Here is a 24,085-nt window from a genome sequence, read left to right as displayed (position 1 = left end):
TCTTCCTGACCTGGGGATCAAACTGGTGTCTCCTGCATTGATAGGTGGATTCTTTACCGCTGAGCTTTGCACTGCCCGATTTTGTTTTCCTACCAACAGTGTACAAAGGTTCCAGATTCTCCAGGTCCTCACCAACACTTTTTTTTAAAAAAAATCATAGCCATCCTGACAGATGTGAGATGATACCCACTGTGGTGAGGAACAAGGCAAGGCTACCCACTCTTGCCCCTTCTGCTCAATAGAGTATTGAAAGTCCTAGCCAGAGCAGTTAGGCAAGAAAAAGAAACAAGGAGGGATTGAAATAAGAAGAGGAAGAAGTAAAGTTATCCCTCTTTGCAGACATGATTTTATATATAGGAAATCCTTAAGATGCTAACAACAAAAAAAAACTGTTAGAATTTATAAACAAGTTCAAGTTGCAGGATACAAAATTAACATACAAAGTTATGATTCTATACGCTAAGAATGAACTATCTGAAAAGGAAATTAGGAAAAGAATCATAATTATAGGAGCACTAAAAAGAATAAAATACTTGGGCCAATTTTTAAACTTCATTCAGCTTCAGTTTCTTCATTTGTTAATGGACATAATGATGTCTACTCCAGAGAATGTCAGGATTAAACCAGACAATCCTTTTAAAGCTGTCAGTGCAGAACCTAGTAGTTAATAACCACTCCATACTTAATAGTTTTTGTTCTTCTAGTAGAAGAACTAAAGAACATATCAGAGGAATCAATTTAGGAAATCATTGCCTTATTTCTCCAGAGTGTTTTCTCCCAAGTTAGTACACTCCCAAGTTAGCTTTTCCTAGAAAGAATTTCTAGGTGGTTTTACCCCAGCTTTCCACAGCAAATTCCTGGTGGCTATCTCTTTTACATATGGGAGTCTGACTATTTTGCAACCCTATGGGCTTTAGCCCGCCAGGCCTGTGTTGTATACATTGCCCCAGTGTAAATGAGTAAAACTTTTGGATGGTATCTGTTGGTGCTGTTTGTACTGAATAGGAGAATCTACATCCCGGAAAGCTGGGTTTGTGGGTAGGACCTGGACTCCTTACTTAGCAGAGATGGGAGTGGTTGTATGTTATTTCATATTTTATAGGGAAGAATTTTCCCCTCTTGGTTCCCCCGCTCCAGAAACCATAGAGGAAATTGATGAGTTTGATTAGATCATCCTTCACTCTGCTCTAAAATTTTGAATTATGATGAAAATCTGAAGACAAATACCATTCAACAGCAGGAATGGTTTGAATTTCTTTAAAGGATATTGCTATTTGAATTTAAATTTGGGGCAATAGTATTAGTTACATAATCAGTCGATATTCACAGACTTGTCTGAATCTGAAATAGTTCATAGAGAAGTTGAGTTTTCTAAGGGCTTTTTGAGGGCAGGTCACGTATATTTTTATTATGTATTCCCAACAATTAGATTTGTGTAGGTGGTCTCCAGTTTACTGGCCAATACTTTGGCCGCTTGATGCAAACAGCTGACTCAGGAAAAGACCCTGATGGTTTTGAAAGATTGAAGGCAAAAGGAAAGGAGGGCAGCAGAGGATGAGATGGTTAGATAGCATCACCAATTCAGTGGACATGAACTTGAGCAAACTACAGGAGATAGTGAGGGACAGGGAGGCCTGGTGTCCTGCAGTCCATGGGTTCGCAGAGTCGGACACGACTTACTGGCTGAACAACAGTAACTAGGTGGTCGGTAGTGAATGAATAATAGTTTTTGGTATTTTTAAGACAAAAATATTACCTTGTGATAAATGCCATGCAGATTACTTTATGCTCTGCAGATATTAACCTTTCTACTGTTGGTGGTATGGTCCCTGTAGTCCATAAAGAAGAAGAAAGAATTGTCTGATTTGCACAAATCAGTATATATTTGCGTGTTGAATGGAGAATATATGATCATCTGTTTAGAACTGTTTAGCTTTCTAGTTCTATTTCTTCATTATTATTTTAAGCCTGCAACTAATAAGGGAAATCCACAAATTGAAGCTATCCACTCTACCGGTAGTAGTATAAAAATAATAGAAAAAAAAAGTAGAGACTCTCAAGGGTCAAAGAGAGAAAAAGCAAAAGCAGGAAAAGAATTATAGCCACCTACCCACATAATTGGCAGTAGGGAAATATGGCTCAGTATTTTTTTAGTTGAAAGGAGGCATAAAAAGAAAGTCCTAACTATTATTAGATGAAGAGGGGAAATTGATAACAGAGTCACAGGCTTTTTAACCTCAATATTCCCTGAAAACAGGAAACCCATTGTGAACCAGAAAAAGCAAACAAGAACATATAGGAGTGGAGGGAGGCAGAGCAAGTCATGGAAGCGATAGCATTTGTGAAAAGTTGGAGACAGTTAATATACCAGCAGTGTCTAAGTTTTGGAGCTCTGCCCGTGGGATTTAGGAATAGCAGGAAGCTTTTGAACAGACTTTGGGATAGTTACATCCCAGTTTGGAAATGTTTTTGGAGGATAAGGAAGGTGTCTGAAGAAGGGGAAAGTGCCCTGTATCCTGTTGAATCACTGCAGTGTAGATTTCGTAAAGTCCCTTTTTAAAATTACATTGTTCTTTTCTCTTAGAAGACAGCACTGTGGCCCTTCAAGAAAAGTGATAGAACCTGTTGATCTTAGGAAGAATTTTCTGTTCTCACTTGTAAAAGTAGAAAACATGGTTTAAATGTCTGAATCCAGTTTTTTTGGCTGCTGAGCTGTGAGGCATTCGGAATCTTAGTTTCCTGACCAGGGATTGATCCTGGGCCCATGGTAGCAAGATCTCCGAGGAGTCCTAACCACTTGACCACCAGAGAACTCCCTGAATCTAATTTTTTATTTGTACTGTCAAATTCTGTGAACCTAAATGAGAAATAGATTCTTTAGGAGTCTTTCTTGAATCAGAATTTTTTTATTTTGCATTTTTATCAGTTTATCTGGCTTAGAGAGTTTATTTATAGGCAAGGGCACTCTTGGTGGAAGGAGAGGGGAAGAAGAAAATAGAATTTTAAAGTTTTTTAAATCTTTATAAACCTGTCAATGGCCTACCTTTCTTTATCTCTAACCTTTAGCTGTAGAGTTTGTAAAGTTAAACAGTGTTGAAGAAGGAGGTTTCTGGGTGGTTGTGTGGAAGGTCCTCAGAGAGCCACAGTCTTTTTGTTGCTGCAAGTTCAAAAAACTGTTTTATCTGTTAAATGGATTTAAGGACTGATTCCATTCAGGTTCATAAGCCAATTGATAAGGCAATTTAGGTAATTTGCATAAAGTGTATAAATGAACTTATTTACAAACCAGAAGTAGATTCATAGACATAGAAAACAAGCTTATGTTTACCAAAGGAGAAAGAAAGGTGGTGGTGGGGAGGGGAGGGATAAATTAAAGAACTTGGGGTTAATAGACACATACTATATCTAAAATAAGCAACAAGGACCTATCCGTCAGTAGCACAGGGAACTATCTTCAATATCTTCTAATAATCTGTAGTGGAAAAGAATCTGAAAAAAGAATATGCATACACACATATATAACTGAATCACTTTGTCTGAAACATTGTAAATCAACTACGCTTCAGTGAAAAAGAAATAAAAGAATATACCTGATCTGTATGTCAGGTTGTCCCATTTTATGTTTGAAAGAGACTTATTACAGTTGATGGATTAGATTATTGCTTTCTTTTTTTTTTAATCAGCACTTATCAGTACTTTCTTCCTGAAGATACCTTCTGACTACCTTGAGTAAACCCTATTAATTGCATTTTATTAACCATGTTTCTAGAAATGCCAGAGTCCATCTATTTTGTGCTGATGTTTTGCTAGTTTTACCTGATCTATCAGTCAGGGTTCAACTAGGACACAGAAACTATACAGTAATTTGAACAAAGAAAGTTTAGTATAAAGAGTTATTGATTCTAACAGGGAATTGGAGTAACAAGGGATTGGCTAATAAATAAAGAGATCTCTGAAGAATTACAGATAGAAACCAGAATCAACTATGCACTGCATATGTATATCAAATCATCATGGTGTACACTTTATAAATACTGTATCTTATCATTTTGTCTGCTAATTATACCTTGATAAAGCAGGATAAAAAGAAAAGTTGACTCACTGGAAAAGACTCTGATGCTGGGAAAGGTTGAGGGCGGGAGGAGAAGGGGACGACAGAGAATGAGATGGCTGGATGGCATCACCGACTCTGTGGACATGAGTTTGAGTGAACTCCGGGAGTTGGTGATGGACAGGGAGGCCTGGCGTGCTGTGATTCATGGGGTCGCGGAGAGTTGGACACGACTGAGTGACTGAACTGAACTGAACTGATAATTCTTAGGGCTGAGATAGAATGTGCTAAGAAAAGACAGATACCGTAGGGCAGAGATCCCACGTTGGAGCCACAGAATGGCAGAGAAATAATGTGTGGTAGAACTTGTTGGAAATTCACCTTGAGGAACCTTCCAGAAACCCACCCCTTTAGGATACTTGGGAAAGCTGTTCCTAGGGAGATGTCTCAGGGGGGTGGGGGGTGGGGGGGTGTGGAAAACAGTTGGCTTATGGGTGCTGCTGACTGCTATAATCTGGAGCCTGTCAGTGGAGAAGCTGAACCCTAAAGGGAAAGGCCCTGCCTCCTGCTCTGTCTCTGCAGTGTTCTTTATTAGTAATGCTGAACATCGTACCAGCTAGAAAAGGAAGCACACTTAGAGGCTCTGACTCCATTTTGCAGAGTAGTCAGTGATGGATGAGAGGCAATAAGTTGATGACTGGCACATGGAAAATCATGTTATCTCCGAGTTCCTGGTTTCCCTTCTTGCAACACTATCTAGGTCTATTCTATAGAGAAGTATGAGGTGGAAGCTTCCATAAGCCTCTTATCCTTATCCGTCAGAGGGCAGATGGAATGAAAACCACAATCACAGAAAGCTAATCAAACTGATCACATGGACCACAACCTTGTCTAACTCAATGAGACTATGAGCCACGCCATGTAGGGCCACCCAAGATGGATGGGTCATGCTGGAGAGTTCTGACAAAATGTGGTCCCGTAGAGAAGGGAATGGCAAACCACTTCAGTATTCTTGCCTTGAGAACCCCATGAACAGTATGAAAAGACAAAAAGATAGGACATTGAAAGATGAATTCCCCAGGTTGGTAGGTCCCAATATGCTACCGGAGAACAGTGGAGAAATAACTTCAGAAAGAATGAAGAGATGGAGCCAAAGCAAAAACAACACCGAGTTGTGGATGTGACTGGTGATGGAAGTAAAGTCCAATGCTGTAAAGAGCAATATTGCATAGGAACTTGGAATGTTAGGTCCATGAATCAAGGCAAATTGGAAGTGGTCAAACAGGAGATGGCAAGAGTCAACATCGACATTTTAGGAATCAGTGAACTAAATGGACAGGAATGGGTAAATTTAACTCAGATGACCATTATATCTACACTGTGGACAAGAATCCCTTAGAAGAGATGGAGTAGCCATCAAAGTCAACAAAAGAGTCTGAAATGCAGTACTTGGATGCAATCTCAAAAATGACAGAATGATCTCTGTTTGTTTCCAAGGCAAATCATTCAATATCACGGTAATCCAAGTCTATGCCTCTACCAGTAATGCTGAGGAAGCTGAAGTTGAATAGTTCTATGAAGACCTACAAGACCTTCTAGAACTAACAGCCAAAAAAGATGTCCTTTTTATTATAGGGGACTGGAATGCAAAAGGAGGAAGTCAAGAGATACCTGGAGTAACAGGCAAATTTGGCCTTGGAGTACAAAATGAAGCAGGGCAAAGGCTAATAGAGTTTTGCCAAGAGAATGCACTGGTCATGGCAAACACCCTCTTCCAACAACACAAGAGAAGACCACACGTGGACATTACCGGGTGGTCAATACCGATATCAGCTTGATTATATTCTTTGCAGCCAAAGATGGAGAAGCTCTATACAGTCAGCAAAAACAAGACCAGGAGCTGACTGTGGCTCAGATTATGAACTTCTTGTTGCAGAATTCAGACTTAAATTGAAGAAAGTAGGGAAAACCACTAGACCATTCAGGTATGACCTAAATCAAATCTCTTATGATTATACAGTGGAAGTGACAAACAGATTCAAGGGATTAGATCTGAGAGACAGAGTGCCTGAAGAACTGTGGACGGAGGTTCGTGACACTGTATGGGAGGCAATGATCAAGACCATCTGCAAAAAGAAAGGCAAAATGGTTGTCTGAGGAGGCCTTACAAATAGCTGAGAAAAGAAGAGAAGTGAAAAGCGAAGAAAAGGAAAGATATACCCATTTGAATGCAGAGTTCCAAAGAATAGCAAGGAGAGATAAGAAAGCCTTCCTCAGTGATTAATGCAAAGAAATAGAGGAAAACAACAGAATAGGAAAGACTAGAGATCTCTTCAAGAAAATAAGAGCTACCAAGGGAACATTTCATGCAAAGCTGGGCACAATAAAGGAAAGAAAGGGTATGGACCTAACAGAGGCAGAAGAAGAGGTGGCAAGAATACACAGAAGAACTGTACAAGAAAGATTTTCACGACCCAGATAACCACGATGGTGTGATCACTCACCTAGAGCCAGACATCCTGGAATGTGAAGTCAAGTGGGCCTTAGGAAGCATCACTACAAACAAAGCTAGTGGAGGTGATGGAATTCCAGTTGAACTGTTTCAAATCCTGAAAGATGATGCTGTGAAAGTGCGGCACTCAATATGCCAGCAAATTTGGAAAACTCAGCAGTGGCCACAGGACTGGAGAAGGTCAGTTTTCATTCCAATACCAAAGAAAGGCAATGCCAAAGAAAGTTCAAACTACCGCACAGTTGCAGTCATCTCACACGCCAGTAAAGTAATGCTCAAAATTCTCCAAGCCAGGCTTCAACAGTACGTGAACGGTGAACTTTGAACTTCTAGATGTTTAAGCTGGATTTAGAAAAGGCAGAGGAACCAGAGATCAAATTGCCAATATCCATTGGATCATTGCAAAAGCAAGAAAGTTCCAGAAAAACTTCTGCTTTATTGACTTTGCCAAAGCCTTTGACTATGTGGATCACAACAAACTGTGGAAAATTCTGAAAGAGATGAAAATCCCAGACCACCGTACCTGCCTCCTGACAAATCTGTATGCAGGACAAGAAGCAACAGTTAGAACCAGACATGGAAAAACAGACTGGTTGCAAATCCGGAAAGGAGTATGTCAAGGCTGTGTATTGTCACCCTGCTTATTTAACTTTTATGCAGAGTACATCATGTGAAATTCTGGGCTGGATGAAGCACAAGCTGGAATGAAGATTGCCAGGAGAAATATCAATAACCTCAGATATGCAGATGACACCACCTTTATGGCAGAAAGTGAAGAAATACTAAAGAGCCTCTTGATGAAAGTGAAAGAGGAGAGTGAAAAAGTTGGCTTAAAACTCAACATTCAGAAAACTAAGATCATGGCATTGGTCGCATCACTTCTTGGCTTGGGAACAGATGGGAAATCTGTGTAATAGTGAGTGAAGTCCGTCAGTCATGTCTGACTCTCTGGGACCCCATGGATTGTAGCCTACCAGGCTTCTCCGTCCATGGGATTTTTCAGGCAAGAATACTGGAACGGGTTGCCATTTCCTTCTTCAGGGGATCTTCCCGACTCAGGGATTGAACCCAGGTCTCCCGCATTGTAGGCAGATGCTTTATTGTCTGAGCCACCAGGGAAGTCCTTAATCTATATAATCTATATATTTGTAATATAAAAGATGTATAATATTTTATATAACATATATATAATATTTTAAATATATATAACAATAATATTATATAATAATTATTTTATAATATAATTATAACATATAATATAATAATATTAATATATATATAATCTATATATACATCTATATAATATATATAATCTATTCCCAAATATATGGGAAAACAATGGAAACAGTGAGAGACTATTTTTTTGGGCTCCAAAATCACTGCAGCTGGTGACTGCAGCCATGAAATTAAAAGACACTTACTCCTTGGAAAAAAAGTCATGGCCAACCTAGACAGCATATTAAAAAGCAGAGACATTACTTTGCCATCAAAGGTCTGTCTAGTCAAAGCTATGGTTTTTCCAGTACTCATGTATGGATGTGAGTGTTCAACTATAAAGAAAGTTGAGCACTGAAGAATTGATACTTTTGAACTGTGGTTTTGGAGAAGACTCTTGAGAATCCCTTGAATTGCAAGGAGATCCAACCAGTCAATCCTAAAGGAAATCAGTCCTGAATATTCATTGGAAGGACTGATGCTGAAGCTCTAATACTTTGGCCACCTGATTTGTAGAGCTGACTCTGGAAAAGACCCTGATGCTGGGAAAGATTGAAGGTGGGAGGAGAAGTGGGTAGCAGAGGATGAGATAGTTAGATAGGATCACCGTTTCATGTACATGAGGTTGAGCAAACTCTGGGAGATAGTGAAGAACAGGGAAGCTTGATGTGCTGCAGTCCATAGGGTTGCAAAGAGTCGGACACGAACAGCAACAGCATGGATCTTTGCAGTTTCAAACTTGCGAAGATCCCAGCAGATACGTTGTTTACTGATAACTTTTCCCTCAGTTAAAACAGTGTGTGTCTTTGAGCTAGCTACTTTAACATTTCTTGTCTTTTTTGGGGGGTTACTGGTATATAGTTATATGAGGTTTTAAAAACTGATGTTTATAATGATCTGAAATAGGTGTAATTTAAAAATTATTTTATTTGTTTGTTTAAGCCCACGCACAGTGAGCATGCGTGCGTGCCAAGTCTCTTCAGTTGTGTCCAACTCTCTGCAACCCCGTGGACCATAGCCTGCTAGGCTTCTCTGTCTGTGGGCTTCTCCAGACAAGAATACTGGAGTGGGTTGCCGTTTCCTCCTCCAGGGAATCTTCCCGACCCAGGGATCAAACCCACGTCTCCTGCGGCTTCTGCATTGCAGGCAGATCCTTTACTGCTGATTTTATGGTTGTGCTGAGTCTTTGTTGCTTCATGGGCTTTCCTTTAGTTGTGGCGAGGGGGGAGCTACTCGCTAGTTGTGGTGCATGGGCGTCTCATTGTGGTGGCTTCTCTTGTTGCAGAACATGGACTGTAGGGTGGACAGGCTTCAGTAGTTGCAGCACATGGGCTCTAGAGTGCAGGCTCAATAGTTGTGGCTTGTGAAAATCTAGGAAGCACTGGAAAAATGGTATGGAAGGGAGCAGAGCAAGAGAGTAGATGAAAATGAAAAAAATGAAAATATGGGGACAAGAGGGTGACTTACTGTAGGGGCTGCCAGCCACAGCCACAGGGGCAGGCTTTGGAGGCAGTGCTGATGAGCCCTGTAGGACGGGGTCTTGGAGAACGGAAACTGTCCAAAGGAGGAGGTTGGGAGTCAGGGTGCTCAAGATGAGTACTGTCAAACTCTGTCAAACCCTTCTCATCTTTAAGACCTACTGCAAATCTCAACTCTCCTTGTATAAGAGTGAAAGATTCTCTCCTACCTCTGAATTCTTAGAGCTTTCGTTGTCTGTACCATGCATTCGGCAGTTAATGATCTTGTTATTGTCTTTTGTGTTACAGTTTTTAATGCCTACTGTAGGAAAACTGCTGTTCTTTTCTGTAATTTTAAAATATAGTGATGGATAAAAAAGGAACAATTTTGTCAGAAGTTCATAAGTTTTGTGATCTACTTTATAAATAATTTTAAAAGTATGGAGTGAGTTAATGACAGTACATTTTATAATGGGAAATGTGTTAATATCAAACTGTAAAATTGTATAAAGCCATAGCTTCTAAGATAATCAGATGAAAACATAACAATATCAGTTATGAAATTAAATATAAACGATTTGTCAAGCTGAACTATGATATTGAACAGTTGCTGTATGTGTCTTAATTATCTCAATACATTTGAGAAGGGGCAAACCTCATTAATTTAGGAACTATAAAGAATGACATTGGGATTATATAATGTAGAAGTTCTTCACTTGTTTTATTTTTATGCTGAACACAATTACAAAGATAAAACCAAGAATGTTAAAAAACAATGAAATTAAAGAAAAACTCACCAAATAACAGGAAACTAACAATTAGGAGAAGATGAGAAACCAAGAAAGTGTACAGCAATAGTATTTAGTAACATTCTTGACATTATCTTCAAATACTTTCTGTTCTCTAAGAAAGTCAAACTTTAATCAGAGAAAGCTACATGCACTATAATAAGCCCTTTGAAATCTGACTAGCTTTTTTTTTTTTTTCTAAATCTGACTAGCTTTTGTATGGTTAAGTCTATTTATCATTTTAAAGTTTTCTGAATTTCAGAATCCCTACAGTCTCTCATTGGTTGCAATAATAGTTGTTTTTTCACTCAAATAACAAGTTCTACTTTATTTTTTTTCTTTTGATCGGGTCATTTTGTAGTAGCTGTCCTAATGATCAAGCTTTCCTTAATTAGATCTGCTATTCAATCTGCTGCTTTTGTTAGGATGACCCTAAGCAAGAAATCAGTCATTTTTCCATTTGGATTTTTTATCAAATAAATATGGCTTTTAAATATTAAAAATAAGTATACCAGTATGAAGCATACACTTATGTCATTGTGTTAAATTTTCATTAAAATTTAAATTGAGAGTGTGTGTGTTAAGGTGTGTACAGAGGATAAAGCCTAAATTTTTCAAAGCCATAACTGTTTTAACTGACACAGTAGTTTCTTTTTAGGAGTTAAGAAATAAAAAGTGGTTCAGCAGTTAGGTCTCTGTGCTTTCACTGCCAAGGTCCCAGGTTCAGTCCCTGGTTGGGGAACTAAGATCTCATAAGCCCCGAGATATGGCCAAAGAAACTAAAATACTTTTTTTAAAGTGTTGAAAAGAAAATGGGATATTTAAATTTAAAAAATTTCATGCACCATAAAATTTCATATATTAGAATCTATCTTTTCGATATCACATATCTCAACAGTTGGTGTCATTCAGAAGGTGTTGAGTGAGAAAGTGTATGATGTTTCCCCAAAGTGGTGGTTGCCTAAGATTTACCACAGTGGAAAAAGCCTCATAATTACTTCCAATTTCAAAGGAGTTTTAGCAAATACCCAAAAATCTCTTTAAAATAATAACACATAAAAGACTAGCATGTATGTGCAAATGCAGTAAAAGAAAAATTATTTGCAGCCTAATTTTCAAAGACCTCTCATAGGGCCTTCTGGATGCCTATGTGCTAATTGCACCTGTAGCTGACCATTTGTATTTTTGAAAATAGAAATAGTGGAAAACAAAATAGCGTCTTATAGTATTCAGTGAAATTTAAACTTTTGGGCACCACAGACTTAGTTTAGTTTGCTTTAGTTTGTTCCTGTACCTTACAGCTTCTTAAAATTATAAAGCACTAGGTATATCACAATTAGTTTGAATTTAAATGACATGTGAGTAACTGTGATTCCTTGTTTGGCTAACATGTGCCTCAGAAAAGCAACTCACTTTCTTGTGCTAGCTGATGAAGAGACTTACTATTAGGTTCGTTGAGCCCTGACTAAGAGATTAATAAAACTCTTAAGAATTTTCAATATGTGAAGTTGTATAGATATGAACAGTCATGTGCCAGAGCAAAAGCATTAGCAGTCTCTTGCATAGTATCATTCTGGACTTTGGAACAAGTGGATTTAGAAGTAGTCTTTTGAAAGATAATCTGATAATAAGTAGAAATCCTTTGGTTTTAATTGCCTGAGACTCATGGTATTTAAAGTCTATAGGAAAAGAGTCTCCTGAAGCTTTGACTGTACTTTTTTGAGGGGTAAACAGCTTTTATGTAATGATAAGAGAGACACTCTTTTGTCAGTGAAGCATCCTATAAAACTTTCTCCAAATAAATAGGGAATTTTCATGTTACTTTTCCAAACAAGTAAACTTTCTTCCAATTGTTCACCAGCCTTGGTGAGAAAAAGTAAGTGAAGTGGCAGCAAAAGAATTAATACCAATTCTTGTGACTCCCAAAGGGATAAAAATTGACAAATTAAATATATGTTAATTAACTTGCATTATTGGTACTCAGAGGAAGACAAATTAGTCTTTTAGACTGAGAACTTTCCATTGTCGTTTCATAGGGTTAAAATCTTAATCACATTTGCAGAATGTTTAGGTTAAGAGGGTAAACGATCAGGAATTCCTTCATCTGCCACTTTAATTCAGATAAAGTTGCTCTAGTAGTCTGAAATTAGTTCAAGTTGGTATCAAATAAAGGGGCCAAATATATTTTTGTAGACTACTGAAGTCTAAATTAGTGATAAGAGGTCCATATTACTAAACCTTGGACAGCTACTCTTAAGGGCAGATCTTGAGATGTAAGCATTTCAAAATTTTTGTTTAAGGAATTAGATATTATTTCCTGAAAAACTATGGTACTACTTATCAACCTTAACCTGTGTTATAAAAAACCTGCCAGCTTGAACACCTGGAGCCTGCTTTATCCTTTTTGTTTATGTACAACTTTTATACCAGTTTAACTTTGGCAGGTAGAAAAAGGGAGAAATAATAGCCTCTTGTTTAATACTTGTATGTATTCATATGTAACAGCTCTTTAATAAAGTGACACATTTAAAGCCATGTTTCACAGCTAAGGTTGAAAACATAGTAAGAGAATGCATACTTCTCTTAGGGTGGTAAGTCAGATTTAGATGACTTTAAATATAGCTCATATTTTGAAAGATGTTGCCAAGATTGTGGTTCTTGGAGAACAAATCAAGTTAAGCAATTCACTAGGGAGGAAACATTTAGTTTTGTGGGTATGCATTTTTGGTAGTAGTCAGCCAAAAGATACATCTGTAGGATATAGGGTTTTTTTTTTTTCCCCACTGCCTTGAATTTTAAAGATTCATGGGTTCAAAATGCCTCAAAAGCACTTGCATTTCATTTTTATGTAATTGATTTTTCAGCTGTGGATTTTGTTTCCAGTCCTTCACTAAGCATATCACCTTACATGTAGAGTTCCATCTAGCGGTAAAAGTAATCACTGCAGACTATTGATATTAAAAAATACCCTTTCTAAGGGATAAGTCTTGCCTCTGTTACTCTTTGGGATAGTTGCTTAGTATATGCTTTTTTTTTCCCTTCTATTCTTATAGTCCTTTAATTAAAAAATATTTATTTTAATTGGAGGCTAATTACTTTACAATATTGTGGTGGTTTTTGCCATACATTGACATGGATCAGCCACAGGTGTACATGTGTACCACCATGCTGAATCCCCCTCCCACCTTCCTCCCCACACCATCCCTCTGGGTTGTCCCAGAGCACCGGCTTTGAATGCCCTGGTATATCCTTTCAAATACTGAAGTCTTTGCTATCTCTGTTTGCCTTTATACCTAACTACTAATTCTCCTGGTACTCGCCATCTATGCAAAAAATTTTGTGGTGAGGAAATTAACCTTTAGTATATACTGTATTTTGATTTTCTATGATATTTACATCAAATTGTAGCAAGATTTAGGTCAAATCTATACTTGGTTTTTTAAAAAAATTGTCATGAAAGATATTGGTTATACATACAAGTAATAATATAATCAATACTCTAATACCCAGCTTCAACAAATCTCACCATTTTCCATATTTACTTCAAATGAATCAGTCCCGTTTCCCCACAGCCTAATACTTTTCCCCAAAACAGTGCTGCTGCTGCTGCTGCTGCTGCTAAGTCACTTCAGTCGTGTCCGACTCTGTGTGACCCCATAGACTGAAGCCCACCAGGCTCCCTCGTCCCTGGGATTCTCCAGGCAAGAACACTGGAGTGGGTTGCCATTTCCTTCTAGCACCCTACAAACTCTCCTTATGCCCTCTTGTCTTCTCATAATCACTAACCCCCAAAGGTAACCATTATCCTGAATGGTAAATACATCTTTGCTTCTCTCTACAATTTGCTACTTAAGCAAGTACAATTCTTCCTTGCTTTACAATAGAGTTGAAAATTCATTTAATACACCCAACCTATTGAACACGATAGCTTAGCCTAGCCTAACTTAAACATGCTCAGACCACTCACATTAGCCTGTAGTTGGTCAGAATCATTTAACACAAAGACTGTTTTCTAATGAAGTATTGAATATCTCATGTACTATAGTGAATACTGTATTGAAAGTCAAAAAACAGAATGGTTGTAAATGTTTTGGTTTACCGTCATGACCTCATGGCTACCTGGGAGCTGTGGCTCGTTACTGCTGCCCAGCATCACGAAAGAGTATTGTACTGCATATCGCTAGCCCAGGAAGAGATCAAAATTCAAAAATTTGAAGTAGATTTCTAGTGAATGCATATTGCTTTCACACCATCATAGAGTTGAACAATTGTAAGTTGAACCATTGTAAATTGGAGACTTATCTCTAAACACTATTTTTTGTCTGTTTTTAAAATTTGATATGAATAGCATTATATGGTAAGTAGTTCGTGTGTCTGTGTGTGTGTGTATGAGAGAGAGGACATCTTTCGCTCAGTTATCTGTGAGATTCATTGTCCTTTTTCATTGCTATAAAGTCTGCCATTATTAAAGAATCTGCCTGCCAGTGCAGGAGACACGGTTTTGATCCCTGATCCAGGAAGATCTCACATGCTACGGAGTGACTAAGCTCATGGTCCACAACTATTGAACCTGTGCTCTAGAGTCCGGGAGTGGCAACTACTGAAGCCAGTGAGCCTGTGCTCCAGAGCAAGAGAAGAAACCGCAATGAGAAGCCTATGCACTGCAATGAAGAGTAGCCCTTGCTTGCTACAACTAGAGAAAAGCTCACATGTAGCATGGAAGACCCAGTACAGCCAAAAGTAAATCAATACATAAATTTAAAAAAAATTGCTATTATATATGCCACATTTTAAAAACCATTCTGCTGGACATTTTGCTTCCAGTCTTGGCTGCTTAGAAATTAATGTATCAGTGAACATTCTTGCTTGGGATTTTTGGTGCCCATGTTGCTGCATGCACATGGTAGGCATGTTTTTAGAATTGCTGCTCATAGGGTATACTTGTTCATTAATATTGTAGATAAGATGAAATAGTTACAGCCCCATTATCTGTATAAAAGTTACTTTATGGTTAGAGTTACTTTATAGTTAGAATTATTTTTTCTAATCCTTGGTATTGTCAATATTAGCCATTCTGTTGGATGATAGTATGTCATTGATTTTTAATTTGCAGTTCTTTGATGTCTAGTGGTATTGAGTAGTTTTTAAAATGAGAGTTTCTTGAAATCGCATGCTTGTTTTTCTGTTGGTTATTTATTTATTTTTTCATATTGATTGTACGAAGTCTGTATATATTCAGAGTATGAGCCTTTTTTGACCATATATATTATTGATATATTTTCCCACCATATATAGTAGATATATTTTTCACTTTCTTAATGATGTCTTTTGATAACATAGTTCTTATTTTAATGAAATCAAATGTACTGAGCTTTTTCTTTGTGGTTGCTATTTTTTAATTTGTAATTTAAAAATTATTTTCCCACTCTGAGTTCAATAATATATTCTTCTATATTAACCTTCTAGTAGGCTTACTGTTTTGTTTTTCACCTTTAGATCAATAATTCACCCGAAATTGACCTGTGTCACTTGTATAGTGACATAGGTGTTAATTTTCACTTTTCCCCCCTATAGTTGTCCACACTTCTCAGCACCATTCAGTGAAAAGGTCATTCATTCCCTGTTGATTTGCAGCACCTTATCCTGAGTCCAGTAAAGAAGAAAGGAAGTAATAAAGATCAGAACAGAAGTTAGTGAAATAAATACCAAACATGTAGTAGAGGAATTCAGCAAACCCAAAAACTGGAACCTTGACAATGCTAATAAAAATTGATAAATCTCTAATAAGATCCATAAATTAAAAAAAAATTACCAGTATCAGAAACAAGGATGAGCAGATCACTATGGAACTTGTATACATTAATAAATTCCTCAGAGGATATTACAAACAAGTTTATGCCAGTAAAGAAATATGCAACTTATCGGAGAAGGAAATGGCAACCCACTCCAGTACTCTTGCCTGGAAAATCCCATGGACAGAGAGGTCTGGTAGACTACAGTCCATGGGGTCGCAGAGTCAGACACGACTGAGCGACTTCACTTCACTTCAAGCTACCCAGACTTTTCCCAGTTGCTACTTCACTAGGGAAAGAACCGTGTAAACGTTGGCACTTTAAGATGACCTTCAGCTTCACAAAGCATCGTGGGAACTTTTTCCCCAATGACCCAGAGCATGCATCCCAAAATAATTAGAATGGGCTTGTGTATCTTGAAGCCTTATCTAATTGGTGTTCAAACCTGTTGCTGCCTCTTCTTTTCTCTTATCTCTAAGGACTCCCAGCAGAGAGGAGAACACATCCATTAATTACACCTTCTCTCTCCCTACACACACTCTCACGTGCCCGTGCTCACATGAAGACCCACACACAACACCTTTCATCCCCTCCAACTCCAATCCCTGCAGACACTCAGGACCACTCAGGAATAGAATTGTGTTCGATCTGGAATGGACCAGAAATAACATCTAGGCCCGCTTTCTCCTTTTATAAAAATGGAGAAGCTGATGTTCAAAGACAGGTGGTACACAGCAGAGCCAGGACTCAGATCCAGTTCTTCTAACACCATCAGCCCCATGTTTCCCACCAGGAGCTCAGGGTTTCAAGGAAGTGCAAAAGCACCTTGATTCAACTCTGTATATCTGCCATTTACTCTCTTTGTATATGAAACATTGTGCTGAGTTCCAGATGTGTTTTATAGGGGAATGAGCTATTATCCTGGTCCAGTGAGGGCAAATGAAGATGCATGTAAATACGTCAAGGGCAAGCAGATTGCTAAGTGTTCCCATAGAGGCATCAAGTAATTTGGAGATGAAAGTCAGAAGAGATTTGTTCAAATTGAATTATTGGTTCCAGGTGCCCCTTCTGAGTTCCATGGAGAGGGTTTTCACTGTGCTTTGAGAAGCTAAAGATTATATTAAACTATTGGCATTGGCATTGCTCTTTCTGCCCTTGTTTGGAGAAACTTCGGAAGTATTTCCAATTAAAATAAATACTATGTTTTTGCTTTGAAAACATCAAAAATAAAAATAATGAAAATACGTAGGTTTGAGGAGGGCATGAGGAAATGGGAATGTTCATACATTACTACTGACAATTATGATAAATATATCAGTATGTGTTGGGAGCTTAAAAATGCACGTATTTTCTAATCCAGTATATCTGACTCATAGAAATAACAGCCTGAAGGAATGCATGAGTGTTTGTGTGCATTTAATTATGTATATATTTTGTGTCTATGTAAAGAATGAACACAAGAAATGCTTGTTATAGTGCAAGGGAAAAAATGTCAAGGGGCAAGACAATATATCTTCTATTAAAATCTTAAAAAAAAAAAGAAATATGCAACTTATCAAAATTAATATAAGAAGAAACAGAAAATTTAAATAGTTCTGTAACACAAAATAAATTGAATATATATAATATAATTAAAAACCTTACAAAGAAAACTCTAGGTCCAGATGACTTCATCAGCTAATTCCATCACTTAAGGAAGAAATGACAATAGCACTTAAGCTTTTTCAGAAAATAGAAAAATAGGACACACTCCCCAACTCATTTGACAGGCCAGCACAACCTTGATATAAAACCTAATGAAGAAAAATATAAGAAAGGACAATTCCATGCTAATCTCACTTGGGACATATATGGAGAAACCTAAACAAACAATTAGCAAACCAAACTCAGCAGTATATAAAAATGATAAAACATCATTACAATTTTGGGTTTATTCTAGAAATACCCAGTTGGTTTAACATTAATCAGTGCCATTCACTACATAAACAAAGGAGAAAAATTATATGATTATCAAAAAATTTTGATAATACTAAGCACATACTCATGTGAAATGCTGGGCTGGATGAAGCACAAGCTGTAATGAAGATTGCCAGGAGAAATATCAATAACCTCAGATATGCAGATGATACCACCCTTATAGCAGAAAGCGAAGTAGAACTAAAGAGCCTCTTGATGAAAGTGAAAGATGAGAGTGGAAAAGTTGGCTTAAAACTCAACATTCAGAAAACTAAGATCATGGCATCTGGTCCCATCACTTCATAGCAAATAGATGGGGAAACAATGGAAACAGTGACAGACTTTTTGGGCTCCAAAATCACTGCAGATGGTGACTGCAGTCATGAAATTAAAAGACACTTACTCCTTGGCAGGAAAGCTATGACCAACCTAGACAGCATATTAAAAAGCAGAGATATTACTTTGCCAACAAAGGTCCATCTAGTCAAAGCTATGGTTTTTTCATTAGTCATGTATGGATGTGAGAGTTGGACTATAAAGAAAGCTGATCGCCGAAGAATTGATGCTTTTAAACTGTGGAGTTGGAGAAGACTCTTGAGAGTCCCTTGGACTACAAGGATATCCAGTCAGTCAATCCTAAAGGAAATCAGTCCTGAATATTCATTGGAAGGACTGATGCTGAAGCTACAACTCCAGTTCTTTGGCCACCTGATGCGAAGAACAGACTCACTAGAAAAGACTCTGATGCTGGGAAAGATTGAAGGCGAGAGGAGAAGGGGACAACAGAGGATGAGATGGTTGGGTGGCATCACTGACTCTATGGACATGAGTTTGAGTAAGCTCTGGGAGTTGGTGATGGATAGGAAAGCCTGATGTGCTGCAATCCATGGGGTCGCAAAGAGTTGGACATGACTGAGCGACTGAACTGAAGCACAGACTCATGATCATAAATAACCCTTAGCAAACTAAGAATAAGAAGATATGACCCTAATCTACTATCACCTGAATCTGGTAGGCTTCCCTGGTGGCTCAGCTGGTAAAGAATCTGCCTGTAAAGTGGGAGACCTGGGTTCAATCCCTGGGTTGGGAATATCTCTTGGAGAGGGGAATGGCTACCCACTCCAGTATTCTAGCCTGGAGAATTCCATGGAATGTTCAGTCCAGGGGGTTGCAAAGGGTCGGACACGAGTAAGCGACTTTCACTTTCACTGAATCTAATAGTTTCTGCCAAAATGATAGATGGGGGAAGATACCATTTTTCAATTTGCTTTACCTTTTTAACTTCTAAAGTTAAGATTATTTTCATATTTATTAATCATTTAGACTGCTCTTCTATGAATTGGTCATATCTTTTGACTAATTTTCTTTGAGTGTTTTTCTTATAAATTTTAGTCATATTGATAAATTCTGAATACTAATCCTTTTGTATGAATAAAAGTTTTTTTTCAGCTTATGGCTTATCTTTTATTAATACTTAAAAAATTTAAATTTACTTATTTATTATGAATGAGTAGCATAAATATGTTCACTTGAATCAAAAATCCAGAAAATACAAAACAACATACAGTGAAAAGTTTCTCTCCCATTCCTGTTCTTTCATCCAGTTCCCCTCTCCAGAGGTACTGTGACTTCATTTTTTAAGAACTTTGTTTATAATGTCATTTGTTGAACATCATTTAAAATTTTGATGTAGTTAAATGTTTCAGTCTTTTCTTTGTGGATTGTACATTTTATGTTGTGTTTAAGAAAGGTTTCCTCTGCCTCATTAATTTATTTTTCCAAGTTTGACTTTTTATATTTAGATCTTTATTCTGTCTGGAATTTATTTTTTGTGTATGATGTGAGGTAGGGATCTCTCTTCCCTTTATATGCTTGTCCTTATACTCTTATATTGTGTGATTGTTTTGTCTAATACAGCGTTCAATGTGATGGGAGACTGTTGTTGAGCTTCATCTACGTGTTGGCAAATATAATTAACTGGTCCAGTTTTAAATTTCTGTTTTGTTCCTGCTTGCAGATGAATGCTTAAGAGTCCTAATAAGTACTGCCTTTCAGGCCACATAATGTGCCTTGTGTCCTCTAACATATCTGGAATTTGTGTAGGCTGTGATAGGGCAGGGAAAGGAGGGTTTCTTTGTTACAGCAAACAAGGAGAAAGTTTTTTTCCTGTCTCTTCGATTTACCAATGCCTCATCAGAAGCTTTCAGCACTTATGTAAGAAATTAATTTTTTTCTTAAACTTGAACAAACTTACAGTTCATTTTAAAATTAGTTACTGTAGAGGGAGGAAGTGGTTTTTTCTTAATAATAGTATTTATTTATTTATTTTTTTCTTTAGCCCTTCTCTTAAGTTCTTGACCATGTTCCTTGATATTCTTAGCTTTACATTGTGGTACTATGTATTCCATGGAAAGAGATTATTGGACTTTGTGATATGGGGATAATTTAAAAGCATAACCTACTATATCTCTTTGCTTCTCTTATCTTCCGTTTTACTTCTTTTTTAACCATTTCACTCCATTTTTGTCTTATCACATGCTCCACTCAGAAAAAGTGAGGAAGAGGACAAAAAAGAATTGGGTTAAAGAAATTAAAGTGAGACACAAAAGCGAATGATTATGGGAAGCAAAGAGAGAAAAAGCAGAAGGGGAAAAGAAACTGAGTTTGCTTACTGGTTACTTCTGTATAAGGACTCCTTAGGTATCTTTTTCTTGTATTCCTTGTAAATAGGTCGGGGCAGCCTTGAACTTACTTATTCTCCTACCTGTTCTAACTATGAGGGAACAGACTGCAAGTCAGAAAGGATTCTGTTGAGAAACAGTGTAGTAGGGTTTTGTGCTTCTAGCTCCTTTCTACTTGTGTATTTGATCCAGTTTAGTGCCTGAGGGTCAACTCTGATGTAAGTTTTGGAATCTCAACTGAGTCTTACTCTGGATATTAATAAACTGAAGATCTGGAGGTTATATGTATGTATGTATTTCTACTTTAGGAATATAATGGATGCTGTTCATGTACATTTATATGTTAGAAGTAATTTGATCTGAATTGCTTTTCAGAATTAAAGAGATGTGACAGCCATAAAAGCTTAGATTTGATAAATTATAAGACTCTTTTGGTGCTAATCCATTTCATGATTTTCTGACTCTCTCAGTAGAGTACTAATTTTTCATTGGCAGTGATTATAAATAATAGTCTATTGACTCATATCTTGACTGAAATAAGCCAACATTTAAAATAAAAAGAGGCTTTGTCAATGACTTATGATGAAGATTCTTTTTGATTTTAATTGGCTCATATCGTAATCATTGGCATCTTTAGCCTTAGTATGTAAAAAGGCTGAGGAAAGAGCATCTTTAGTTCTCTTTCTTAAGATTTTGGCTTGAGAACACATATTTATAATTTTTGTTTTATATGAATTCATATATTATCATTTTAGAGAAAAAGAAATTTAGTAGTTACCAACTGAAGACTTGGGCTATTGGTTAAAATTAGGTAATAACTTTTCAAGGAAGTAGAGATGAACTCTGAAATTTACCCACACCTTGTTTTCATTAAACCAAATTAAAAATGATCTTTGTAAAACTTCCCTAGCTGTCCAGCAGTTAAGACTCTGTGCTTCTACTGCAGGGAAACTAGGATCTCACATGCTGTGGGAAAAAAAAGAGATCCAGGTAGTATTGGTAAAGTGTGTTAGAGATTAGTTATATTTAATACGTAGAGGTATCATTTTTCCTGGAACAGAGGTTTAGTAGCTAGGGTGTTGTGGAAACTTGTAAGTTGTGATTGTTTTATTGTGGGAATGTTTGATCGAGTCAGATAAATTTCAGCTTTGCCTGACAGATGTGATCAGTTGTTCTTTCTGGCTTGTGTTACATCAACTCATTGGTTGTATAATAGATGACTGTTTATATAATAAGAATTAGAACAAGCCATTAGAGATAATTGATAATAGATATAAACAGGCGGTGATATGTCTTCTACAAGAGATGGAATAATACAGTTCTTATATGTAACATGTTAAAAGTAAAAAGAATTTAGTAATTACATATTAGAAAACAATAAGGAAGAAAGTATTTCTGAGAGTCAAAGGAGCTTTTCCAGAAGTATAGCCCAGATAATGTAGGAGTGGAAAACCAGCTAAGATCAGGGGCCAACAGAACATATCTGCTGAGTATTACTCGGTGATAGAAGAGATAGAAGAAGCAAAATATAAATTTTTTTTCAAGTGCCTTAGAGAGGAAGGACCTTGAGCAAAGTTTGGACTTAGGCGATGGGCCAGAGACATCCAGAATGAAGGATTTTAAAATAAAACCTATTTCTGAACCTGGGCAAGGCTGAATTAATATCTGTTTTATGTACCTGTAAGTGCCTTCCATTCTAGTGAAGGCTTATGAGGAACAGAATCCAGGGATACTTGGCTCATCTGAAAGGGACTGATTATAAGGAAACACCTGTGTGTGTAGGGACCTAGGAACCAAAAGACCCTAAGGGTAGGGTAAATGTCTTCAAAATGTCTCTTATCCTAGATATAGTTTTCTCTCTTCAGTAGTCTCATGCTTACTGTCACGTGGCTTCTGTGGCATTTGCGAGTAGCCTGACTGTCGTACTATCAGCAGTTGATCACTGGATGGGAAATACCATATAGTGGTGGCTGTACTCCCAAGAGGGGGCTTCTCTGGTGGCTCAGTGGTAAAGAATCTGCCTGCAATGCAGGAGACCCAGGAACACAATTTCAATACCTGGGTTGGGAAGATCTGGAGGAGGGTGTGGCAACCCACTCCAGTATTCTTGCCTGGAGAATCCCATGGAGAGAGGAGCCTGGCGGGCTATAGTCCATAGGGTCAAACATAGTCAGACATAACTGAAGCGACTGAGCATGTACACCCAAGAAGGCCTTAATTTAATGGTTACCCATTGCCATGTTAGGGGGAACAGTTGCAGGTCTGATGTTTTTAAAGTATTTAACAATGATGATGGTTTAGAGTTTAACTTTTAATAAGGAAATGTGGTGTATGTGGCTGCCAATTCTAAAATACTGTTAGACTCAGGCTGTAAGGGTCTTATCTTCTTGTAAACTGAATGTGTAAAATTAAGAGGCAAATTCAGGTCATATGACAGAGGCTATCTGATGTCTTTTCTTTAAACTAAATTTCTGAGTATCTGTGTGGGCATAACCTCAACAGCAGCAAGTCTAGATTGTCTCCTTTGTGCAGTCAACAGATCAAGTATTAGGTTTTCACAAGACTGGTATATGTAGATGAGCCCACAGAAAGAATGAATAATTGTGTTGTTGAGAGGGAATGAAAAACACATACAAAAATGATCCCCTAAAGATTCTTCTGTTCCATTGTTTTCAGTGATGCTATCTGCAATTTTGTTATCTGCAATGACTCTTCCCTTCAAAGTCAGCCCATTATCTTCAATCCTGACTTTTTTGTGGAGAAACTCCGACATGAGAAACCTGAGGTGTTCACTGAGCTGGTGGTCAGCAATATTACCAGACTTATTGATCTGCCTGGAACTGAGTTGGCTCAGCTGATGGGAGAAGTGGACCTTAAGTTGCCTGGTGGGGCGGGCCCGGCATCAGGATTCTTCCGGTCTCTGATGTCTCTAAAGCGAAAGGGTAGGAGTTGTGTCTGTGAAGGGGGCAGGTCTCAGTTGCTTCCTGGGCTCTACTCTGAACCTTTGCACATTCATGGAGGAGTTACTATTATTGTAAAGTGTTTTTTAAGTCATTTTTTTCATTACATGAATAGTAAAACTTTAAGTAATATTGATAAAAATGATAAAAATTACCCAGATTAATTAAAGCATATATATCAGTTTCCAGGAAATAGCATGCTTAGTTTACATAGTTATCAGGAGCACCCTGATTTTCATGCTCTATTAATACTATACTAAAATAATATTAAAAGAACAAAGTTATACAGCTGGTGAATACAGTAAAGAAAGTTTGACCATTTTTTTATTGCAGTAGTTCTCTAATGTTTTCATTCCATAGAATGCTTTGATAAGGCAAATATTAATACTTGTGAATCACTCAAAAAGCCTTCTTGGAAATAAGTTATTAATTTTATATACTATATGATTATTAACACTGTTTTTGATAAGATGTGAAAGAGATTCTATTTTGTTTTATTAAATATAAGGAAATCCCGAGGGCAGCAAAAAAGTTTAAGCATAACATACCAACTCTAGTGATAAACTATCATGGTCTAATAATCATGGGTCTAAGTTTTATTTTTGGTTTGTTTTTAAGTTAAATATCAATATTCCAAGTATTGTTAATTAAAGAAGAAGATGGTCTTTGCCTT

General features: G+C 37.3%; 1 protein-coding gene across 1 annotated transcript in view; it reads left to right on the top strand.

Moving 5' to 3' along the window:
- The window catches only part of ARHGAP19 (Rho GTPase activating protein 19), a 61,224-nt gene that overhangs the window by 1,268 nt on the left and 35,871 nt on the right, over window positions 1–24,085 (top strand). The window contains exon 2 of the mRNA XM_055424969.2: window positions 23,129–23,394. Within this exon, the coding sequence (XP_055280944.1) occupies window positions 23,129–23,394 (266 nt within the window). The remainder of the gene's footprint in view (window positions 1–23,128; window positions 23,395–24,085) is intronic.

Source organism: Moschus berezovskii, chromosome 12, assembly GCF_049115385.1.
Source record: "Moschus berezovskii isolate FMDL1 chromosome 12, NW_MosBer_1.0, whole genome shotgun sequence".
Taxonomy (NCBI): domain Eukaryota; kingdom Metazoa; phylum Chordata; class Mammalia; order Artiodactyla; family Moschidae; genus Moschus; species Moschus berezovskii.
The sequence above is the reverse complement of the archived record's forward strand: the minus strand, read 5'-3'. Positions and strand labels throughout refer to the sequence as shown.